This window comes from Asparagus officinalis, chromosome 5 (assembly GCF_001876935.1).
Source record: "Asparagus officinalis chromosome 5, Aspof.V1, whole genome shotgun sequence".
Taxonomy (NCBI): domain Eukaryota; kingdom Viridiplantae; phylum Streptophyta; class Magnoliopsida; order Asparagales; family Asparagaceae; genus Asparagus; species Asparagus officinalis.
Window position 1 is genome coordinate 115,863,600 of NC_033798.1, and position 11,287 is coordinate 115,874,886.

The 11,287-nt window shown below is 31.0% G+C and overlaps 1 protein-coding gene across 2 annotated transcripts in view; it reads right to left on the bottom strand.

Annotated features, from left to right (window-relative positions):
• Nucleotides 1-10,483, bottom strand: part of LOC109840835 (K(+) efflux antiporter 4-like) — a 29,298-nt gene extending 18,815 nt beyond the window's left edge. For both annotated transcript variants that reach the window (XM_020409625.1, XM_020409624.1), the window contains exons 1-2: nt 10,086-10,483; nt 9,525-9,568 (exon numbers count right to left, since the gene is read on the bottom strand). In XM_020409625.1, coding sequence (XP_020265214.1) covers nt 9,525-9,568; nt 10,086-10,296 — 255 coding nt within the window. In that variant the 5' untranslated portion in view covers nt 10,297-10,483. The remainder of the gene's footprint in view (nt 1-9,524; nt 9,569-10,085) is intronic.

Here is an 11,287-nt window from a genome sequence, read left to right on the forward strand (position 1 = left end):
CTTGTGAAGCCTTTTGACTAACTTTTGGTTCTCTTTTGTCCTTTTTTTTTAGAGAGAGAGATTATATAAGAGCTTTTATAACGTAATCTGGGATTAGTGATTGAGAGATTTCCCTTGTTATATTCTTCACAGATTGTTAGTAAGGCTATTCTCCTCATTTGCCCGTAGATGTAGGCTACAAGCTAAACTATGTCATATCCGTGCATTTTATGTTCTCGTTATTTTCTTCGCTTTTGTGTGATTTCTTGGAAGTAGTCATAATATCATCTAAACTTTAACTAGCTTTTAACTCCGTTACTAATTTATTTTTTTTCAAAAAAAACTTTGCCCGTTTTCTATTCTCCACTAAACATCTTTAATTAAACCATTATATGTTTCTTATCACTATGTAAACTATTTGACACAAAATAGGGATCTCTTTGGTCTCTCAAATATTGAAACTAAATTGCATCACTTTCTTGAATTTCATGATAAATTTTTTTGTTTAGAATCTAAATAATAATCTTTTGTTGTCTTCTACATATGCAAGTAGTAGTAGTTAAAACCATAAGCATGGCGGAATTGAGGATCACTTGTTTATTCAAATAAAAGTCTTTAGATCATCTACAACTTCAAATTTTCATAATTTTCCTTTTGCAAATCTTTTTAATGCATTTAATATTCAAGTGTTTAGAATGCAAGATATGAGTGTCGTGGTGGTAGATTGCAATCTCTATAGTAAGTTAATGGCTCTATTGTGAATACGTGTAGTGACGAACTAATTCAGCAATTCGATGGGACTGACTATTTATCTCCCTCTTTCTTTGATTCTTACCACTTGCAAATACAATAAGCTTACTTTGAATCTTTTTCCTCTCAATTATATAGTGGTAATCTTTACAATTTTACATGGTGAATCTAATAAGTTGCAACTATCTTTAAATACTCCTATTTTAAATTAATATAGAATTAGGGTAGATTTAATATAGATTTTAATAGGGTTAACAAAAAGTAAGGATTAAAATGTTTTGGAAATTGCATGAGTGTCACATGAGAGTTTTCGTGAGGAAATGCTCATGTTCGCATAACCGAGAGTACTACAGTGCAAGTTTTAAAAACTTTAGGGTATTTAAGTGAAGTCATTTATAAATGAGCATATTTATGTACAGGAGGGTACTCAAGTGTAATTTACGAAAAATCCCCTCATGTTTAAGCATATAGTAGATACCTTCAACTTTGAAAACTATTTTAATTTGAGAAAAATCCCCTCAAGTTAAAGCATATTGTAGATACCCTCAACTTTGAAAATTCGAGATAACTCTCCTAAACTTCTCTCACTTAACCCCCCTAGACTATGGAGGGTATCTTAGAAATTCCGCTTTAACTACTTTAATCTGAAAAAAGTCCCCATCAAATTTGAGCATATTGTAAATAGCCAATCTCAAATTTAAAAATTGAAGAAAATCCCCCCGAACTTTTCGAGATAACCCAACTCTAATTGCATGCAGCTGGTGCTTTTAATGAGTAAATTGATCTTTTTAGAAATTATATTACTTGGTATTGAAGCTGACATGGTACCCATAAGAACCAGAACTCAAAGAGCAATTCCTAAAGAATCATTTTTTTAATCAAACTAATGCATAGAGAAATAAATACATGAATGAAGGGTTAAACCGAAGGTTACTATAGAATAAAACAGCTTGTACCACCTATTAGCAACTGTGTGACATTTTCATTGATCAAGAAATAAATTATATTCAACTCTAAAGCACACATAAAATCTAATAAATCAAATCACATATAATGGACTTTCTTATTTTAAAAGTTTAACAAATTATTGACCTTATTTAGCAATATATTACATAGTAACTAAAAAATATATTAAACCCAAAATAAAGAATCAAAGTAGTTGACCACGTGCAACACACGTGCATCCCACCTAGTATATTATGTAAATGTGTGTAGGATAGGGTTACAATATACCTAGGGTGTAACTAAGTTAGTTACACACACCTGTAAAAAATACAATTTTCCCATCTATTTTGTAAATGCAAACCTTTCATTGTAATCTATGTGTCATCAAATATATGTGGGTCAAAAATCATGTGGTTTGGAATTTTTTATCCTATAAATCTAGCAACTCAAAATAAACGACCTTTTGGACCATTACAAATCGTTCATTGGACAAATTTTTAAAACCGACCTGTTTTGAATTTTATTCCCAAAAAAAATACTCATTACAAACTTAATTTCAAAAACCAACTCAGTTGGCTAAAACATGGTCGGTTTTTGAAAAAAAAAAATTCCAAACTTCACGGGAGTTAAAGTATCGTGAAGTTTTTTATATAACAAAACTTCACGGGACATAAACTTCCGTGAAGTTTGAAAACTTTTTTAAAAAAAACCGACCCAGATTCAGCCAACTGGGTCGATTTTTAAAATTAAGTTTGAAATGGGTCTTTTTGGGGAATTTTTTAGCGAACAGGTTGGTTTTAAAAATTTCTCCATCGTTCATTTCTAGGTCATTAGATGTATAAAATAGAAATATCTAATCTATGAGGCTTTTTATCTGTATCAAGTTTTGAATGCATAGATCATAATGAATGGTGTGGCTCGTTACTATCAATGGTCAAAGGTATATTTTCACAGGTGTGTGTAACTAACCTAGTTACTCCTGTAGTGTATTGTAACCCTACACACATATACATACATATATATGTATATGTATGTACATGTATGTACTATATATATCATACTCATTTTAAAAGTACGAGTTCAATGAAAAGCTTTCGATGGGCTAAAATACCCTTGAAATCCAAATACTAATCCATAGACCTCAAATATCTAATCCATTAGCTTCCGTTTAACTAACTTCCAATTAAAATCTAAACTCAAATACTAATCCATAGACCATAATTATCTAATCTCACTTCATCCTATTTACTTCTGCACATGGAAAAAGTCAAAGCAAATAATTTCCCCACTTAATAATCACACGAGTATCAACATTATGTGGCCAACATTTAGATCTGGTCAACATTTAATACCAAACCTTGTTCCTATATTCTTACTACGTTTTATTTTGAAGATTAGGATTTTTGCTGATCAAAATATTATGGAGAAGAATAAGAGCAATTAAGGTTTTGTAAATTTTTAGTTTAAATTTTAAACGTGGAGAACACGTTAGTTACGGCTTTGAATTACTGTTGAACATGGCTAAGGAAAGTAGTCATCGAGTTTAACATGCCTAAATAAAATTTCAAAGTAGCAATAGTTTCAAAGTTTAAGAAACTATAATATTATTATTTAAATAGAATTCTATTTATAATTGTTATCTTCTCACATACAATCGCATACCAATATATATAAGCTAAGAAATTATGATAATTTTCATATCACTTTCGTCTTCAACAGGTATATGCTTTTGTTATTTTTCTTATTAGAATAGATTAGATTATTTTATGATAATTAATTATATTGTATGTTTGTATGTTTTATTTTTTCAGATCAAGAAATTATTACAATTGTCACAGCACTTTTATCTCCTTCAACAAGTATGTGCATTTGTTATTTTCTTCTATTTAAATTAGATTAAATTGTTTAAAAGTAATGAATTATATTGTATGATTGTTCTTTTTTAGATTGTTTAAATTTTGTGATCCTAGAATCCCTAAACTTATCCATGGAAAATCATACTTTTTTAGATTGTTTATTATATTGTAAGATTAGTCTAATGATAAGTAGTATCATATAGTACATATAGTACAAGGGAGAACTTAGGTCGATTTGTGATCCTACTTTGGTTACGTGAGTTAACAGAAAGGCATGAGTTTGTTCACCTCATTTGGTTTGAACTTCATTCTTTTTTTTCTTTTTTTTTTCTTTATTATGAAGGAGAATCTTCCAACAGTTAATTCCAAACAACTTAGAAAGATTTAATCAATGTGCATGTACATTGATGCTACTTATTTCACTTTAAGTAATCTTGCATATATAGGATGGATATATCATACTTTGTACCTGAATTCTATTTTTTCATAATGTACATGATAGAATATTATTCAATTATCATATGCATGTAGAACCAATATATGCGTTTAAAAACAAATTTAAAAAGTATTTTTTAATCCTATATCTTGATTGTGGACGGTGTTACATGTATGCCGGCCCGCAAGCCAAGTAAAGAGCTTCCCCCCTCAGTTTTGAATGGTAAATAGCATAGAACATCCCAAAACTTATGGGTATTTTTCATAAAAGCCTTTAAACTTTCCAAAACTTTTCTAGACACCACCTAACAAAAAACCTCTCTCCGATATATTTAAAAATCATTATTTGCGTATTTGGTTGCTTGTGATTTTTTTGTTTTTGATGTTAGACGATTATGCAGTTAGCGGGGGTATTGAGAAGTACTTAAAAGTGTCGGATGGTATTTGAGTTACTTGCATATTTTGGTTGATTGTGATTTTTTTTTTTAATGTTAAACGATTATGCAACTAGCGAGGGTATTGGGAAGTACTTAAAAGTGTCGGATGTTATTTGAGATACTTTGGAGTTCGGGAAAAGCTTTCGCTAGACAAAAATATCCTTAGAACTCAAATATTAATCCATAGACCTCAAATATCTAATCCTTAGCTTCCGTTTAACAAACTTCCAATCAAAATCTAAACTCAAATACTAATACATAGACCTCAATTATCTAATCATGTTTCATCCTATTAACTACTGCACATGGAAAAAGTCAAAGCAAATAATTTCCCCACTTAATAATCACACGTGAATCAACATTATGTGGCCAGCACTTAGATCTGGTTAGCATTTAATGCCAAATCTTGGTCCTATACCCTTACTTGATTTATTTTGAAGATTACGATTTTTGCTGATAAAAATATTATGGAGAAGAATAAGAGCAGTTAAGATTTTGTTGTTTTTAGTTTAAATTTTAAACGTGGAGAACAAGTTAGTTATGGCTTTGAGTTACCGTTTAACATGGCTAAGGGAAGTAGTTATCGAGTTTAACATGGCTAAATACAATTTCAAAGTAGCAATAATTTCAAAGTTTAAGAAACTATACTAGTATTATTTAAATAGAACTCTATTTATAATTTTTATTCTCTCACATTCAAATGCAATAACACATACCAATACATATAAGACAAATATTTACAATAATTTCTATAGCACTTTCGTCTCCTTCAACAAGTATGTGTCTTTATTATTTTCTTCTTATGAGATTAGATTAGACTATTTTAAGGTAATATTGCTTTCACTTTAAGTAATCTTGCATATATAGGATGGATATCTTCATACTAACTTTATGCCTGAATTCTAATTTTTCATAACGTACATGATAGAATATTATTCAATTATCACATGCATTTAGAACCAATATATGCGACTAAAAATAATTTTAAAAAAGTATTTTTTTTTAATCCTATATCTTGATTCTAGACGGTGTTATATGTATGCCACAAGCCAAGTAAAGAGATTCCCCCTCGATTTTAAAGGATAAATTGCACAGAATATCCCAAAACTTAAGTGTATTTTCCATGAAAGCCCCTAAACTTTCCAAAACTTTTCTAGAAATCCCTAACTTAACATTATCTGTACGACTACAAATTAACAAAAAAACTCTCCGCGATAAAAAAAAATCATTATTTACATATTTTGGGTTGCTTGTGATTTTTTTTAATGCTAAACGATTAAGCTGTTAGCAAGGGTATTGGAAAGTACTAAAAAGTGTAGGGTGTTATTTGAGATACTTTGGAGCTTTTGGGTTTCATGGGAATTATTAGGAAATAATTAGGGTTTCATGAAAATTAATGGAAAAAAACACAGTTCAAGGGGCTTCGTGGGGTACACCCCAAAGTTTTTGAGGGTTTTGTGAAATATACCCAAGGGAAAATAAAATTAAAATGGATCTAAAAAATCCATATCAATAGGCTTTATATAGTAATTAGTCTCATATATCATATATACTTACTTCCTTTAAAAGCACGAGATCAGGAAAAGCTTTCTATGGTCAATATTGCACTTCATTATTTTGAATATTTCATTTAAATTTTAATCTATCTTAATCATAATTATATCATATCCTTATCCCACATAAACTATCTATAGCTCAACAGTATAAAAAATAATATTAATAAAATATATAAAATAGCTTTACCGTATTAGCTTGCTAAAATAAAGAAAGTATACATAGCTGACATACTGTAATACATTAAGTATTGCAAAAAAATCCTAAAATTTTTTAAAATTGCACAAAATACCCTAAAAAGTTTAAAATTATAAAAAAACATCCTGACATTTTAAAACTTAAAACAACAAACATGAAATCAAGAAATTAACAATAGCCTCCGAAGAATTTAAAATTTACAATTAACACTCTCATTGTCTCAAAAATTATAGAAACACTCTCGAAAGTTCAAATTATAAAAAACACCCTAAAATTCTAAAATTTTAAAATTTAAAAACAAAAATAAATTCAAGAGATCACCATCAGGCACCTAAATTTAAAATTTTGCCAAAATCAACCTCAAAGTTACAAAAATAGTAAAAAAAGTTCTTCAAAATTAAAAAAATCTAAACTTTTAAAATTTATAACTAATATTCATCAAATCTGAAAACTATTAGCAAATCGCTAAATCTAAATTTTTCAAAAAATAACCTAAAATTTTAATAATTATAAAAAGTACCCTCAAAATTTTAGAGTTACAAGAAATATATTGACATTTGAAAATTATCACCGACACATGAAACATAAAAGTTACAACTATCAAACTTAAAAGTGAATTTTTTTTAAAACACTCCTAAAATTTTAAAAATTATAAACTACACCCTCAAAGTTTAAAAAACCACAAAAGGGCTGAAATTTCAAAACTTGGCAAAGAAAAGTGTAATTACTTGGTATTCTTTGATTAGGATATATATTTAATTTCTAATTTAGTGTTTACTCTCCCTTTTCAGTATCTAAAAATAGTTTAAGTTGATGCTGATAAACAAAAACAATAAGAATTGATTAAAAACATCCGGTTAAGGAATAAAAATCTAAATTTGTTTTAAAGAAGTTTGTGTTGAACATCAGAAATACATTCAACTTCTTTATGAAGTTAAACGACAAGATAAAAGATTAACGAGACCATGAAAGATAATAACACAAAAAATACAACTCTAGCCTGATTTCACAATCGATATAGATGGTGAAGACACTACTCTAAAATTGCCTAGAAAAAATATAAAGGTAAAGAAGGATTGATCTCAGCTCAATAAAAAAATAAAACATAATGAATAATAGGCAATATTTTCTAGATATCTTATATAATATATTAATTATTTTGAGTGAAAGTAAGAATCTTTAGAATGGACTTTCATGAACTTTTTTCAGCACTTTTATATGCTTACGTGGATACTTTTATCATGTAAAAGTATACTAGAGTTAGCATTAATCTTTAGTTTATAATTTTTTATGAAGTCCGTTAATGATTAGGAACAAACTTCATATTCTCTTTTGTATTGTTTTAGCATACTTCTAATCAGTTATCTTGCCTTATTGGTTTTAAATATTCACCTTCCTTATATAACACTATTTCAATGTTTTTATTTTTGCAGCACTGTACTTTCTCAAATAAAGCTTGGTTTCATGTCAGTCCAAATAATATAAAAATTCAAATTGGGTTCAAATTATAATTGTTTTCTATATATCAACATGAAATTTAAATTGGATATAGCTCATTTAAACAAACATCAAAGAAAATAAATAATCGCAATGTTAAAATTTAGAGACAAAAGTGAGCAAAAAATATTAAAATGGAACCGATAAAAAACCTAGTTAGGAAATAAGCTAAAAATATTTCATCATTATATTTAACCATGTGCATTGCACGTGTATAAAGCCTAGTATATTGTATATGTGTGTGCGTGTGCGTGTGTGTGTGCACATGCATGTGTAGGCTCACGTGTGTGTGGGTGTGCGCGTGCGTGCGCGCGTGTTTATCTTTTCTTCACACTGCCTTAAAGCTAATAGAAGGTTTTATAGTTTGTGTACCCAAACATCTACTGAACCCACTAAACATGTAATACTTCTGCAGGTGCCATTCTACATTCTACTTACAGTGTTTTTCCTATCAAGTATCACATGCTAAAATCTCAATGTTCTTATCTAATAATCATCTCATTTCCAACAAACTCTTTGTACACCACTACACCTCATAGTCGAATCAGACAATTGAATTATGTTTATTACTCTCACCAATGATCTAAGTAAATTTGCAGTCATATATGCTTCACTTTTCAAGGTATATCTCTATTGTATATTTCATATCTTTCATCTAAAAAGATCCATAAGAAACATCACTACTTTGATATACTCCTCTATTAGCCATCCGCATATGTGGCTCGACAGCTCCCAACCTTATGAATTTCTTTGAACGGTTTTAACCCTCATACACATATCAACATTGTACCATAAAAGCACACCCATGGCATGTAGCCTACCTTCTAATGGAATGCCTATAGAAAATTCGAGCAATTCAAGCAGATGGTTAGATTGGACATTCAACAACTTATCATGACTATACTCCCACATGAACTTGTTCCTTTATATTGACATTAACAATCATAAATATCCTTTTGACTACTTGTAGGGCACTAATGTATAACTTTTCAATATTATTTCTGTTGTGTGTACACTCTTACTTTCTACATATCCTTAACATACTGAACATCTATAACACTGATTCAACCAAAACAGGAATGTTGTATAGATACTGGTGGTTTCCAAGCAGTACAATCTGACCACTGCTGCATTGACACCAAACTTCCTTTTAAACCTTCACTCTCTTCTTTCCTATGGAAATTGAGTTTCTACAAACCTAACTATATATTGGAAGATAGTAGATATTAAACTTCTCCTCGCATCCATATTTGCTCCCTATGATGTGTTCACTCTGATTATCTAGAAGAACTTTTGTGAGATAGTAGATATTAAACTTCTCCTCGCATCCATATTTGCTCTCTATGATGTGTTCACTCTGATTATCTAGAAGAACTTCCTTTTAAACCTTCACTCTCTTCTTTCCTATGGAAATTGCGTTTCTACAGACCTAACTATATATTGGAAGATAGTAGATATTAAACTTCTCCTCACATCCATATTTGCTATCTATGATGTGTTCACTCTGATTATCTAGAAGAACTTTTGTGAGAAGTATTATTCAGGTTCTTTTTTCTACCAAAAGGATCACCATATAGTGACCACAAATTGTCCAGCTCATTGACCAGGGATCAAATGGAATTGCATTCTCTCCCTTATTTAGCTTAGACTTGCTGTTGAAGACAATTGCTACTTGATTCTCAGTTGCAAAGGAGTTTACAAAATACAATTAGTTTAAGTATTGGTTCCCTATCCAATACAAAGATTTGATCACAATCAGTTTGCAGGAACTAATATTGATTAAAGTTGTGTGTTCCATACGCATCAAGACATCTATAGGCCTAAATCAAATAACTCGATTAAAAAAATAATAGGAAAGGGTACAGAATGAAACCTGATTCTCAGCAACACTGTTGTTGAAACCGCCTGGATCAGTTTCTGCCAAATACAGTAGATGAATTAGTACTTTACTTAACAGCTGCTGCCAACATCCAAGAACATAAAAAGAAGAAGAAGAAGAAGAAAACAATTATACGTAAAACTAAGCAATGGTCCGTTTATTGATATTTCTATACAAAAAAGTTGTTTTAACGGAAGAAAAAAGAGAAAAGAAAGCAGTTACAGTTAATGCAACCAGCGAAATTGCTTAAAGTCAAGTAATAAAGCCTAATTAAACAACATCTAACAAGATACAGGACAATTCGTCTTATCCAATAAGCGACGTCGATGATTACTTTATTTACTCAATTTCCTAATAAAGAATCAGAAAATTCGCAAAAGAAAACAAAAATCTGAGAAAATCCGCAAAATTTTCCTAAAACCCCACCTTTCATCTAAATCCAAAGAGATCTTTAACCAAAAACGCAAGATCTACACGCATTTCAAAACCCTAACCCCTACTCATCCCTCACATTGACCAAATCAAAACACAAAACGCAGAATCAGATCTACAAACCTCCGCTGTTCTGCTCGGTCTCAGGGAACTCCTTCTGCAGAGCTCGATCGAACATATCAGCAAAGCTAGCCTTAGCGGATCCATTAACGGCAGCTGCGGCCGTCACATTCGCCAGATCCAAGATACCGCCGGCGTCGATCTCGGGGGACAACGACAGAACCAGCGAGCGCGAGATCGAGATCAACAAGAAGAGGGAGATTGCCGATTTCATCGCTGCGAAAGAGGGGAAGTGAGCAAGTTTGAGCTCAGTCGAGAATGAAGTGGTTTTTGTTTGAGATCTGAGGATTTGATGTCTCTTTTTGTGCCCTAGATCGAGATGAGCGGATTTCGATGGGTTCCTAATGAGATTATGATTACTTTCTTTTGGCGGAGAGGTGGGAGCTGTTTATATAGTGGCGGTGACCTCTTTGTTTTTGTGGCGAAAAGGATTTGTCACCTGTAAATGGGGTCGAAGCTCGGGTTCGTTATCGGGTCGGGTCATTTGGTATGATCCGACTGGAGCCCGAAACAGTAGTCAAGGGACAAAAGGACGCAAATGGAAAAGGGTTTTGTGTGGATAATTAATGAAATAGAAAAATCTGGATGTTGAAAATGCAAAGCTTAGATAAATGGAGTGCAACGGAGGGGTCAACTCATACACTTGCTTCCATGCGAGGAAAGGGGTCTGAGACTTTCTTCTACCAATGAGCTTTGACCATCATGGCTTTACACAAAAGTTGTCCCATTAAGATTATGAAAACATTTGCAGAATATATTATGTCAAATTATGGCTGATGACTCTTTTCTAAATCTCCACCTAAACAACAATGGTCTTCTTGAAAATCCACTAGTAACTAAATGTTATGTTACGATGTGATTCTACTCAAGCAATTGTTATCACTATGTTGTCAGTCATATTTGCAAGTGTAAATGAGTGATTCTTGCTTAGATACTTAGTATTGAAATTAAACTTAATTTTGGATCAAGCTTAATTTTGGGTTTATGATAGAATTATTCTAAGTTTGACCAAACCCAAAATTAGGTATTTTGGATCAAGCTTAATTTTGGGTTTATGATAGAATTATTCTAAGTTTGACCAAACCCAAAATTAGGTCCAAATTCTAGAGGTTTTCTAGAAACTCCCTAGAAGGTTGATCACCTCCTTAAAGTGTTCTAGAGAAATCTTTAAGCTAAATATCTAGATAATAGTATAGAAACATCTA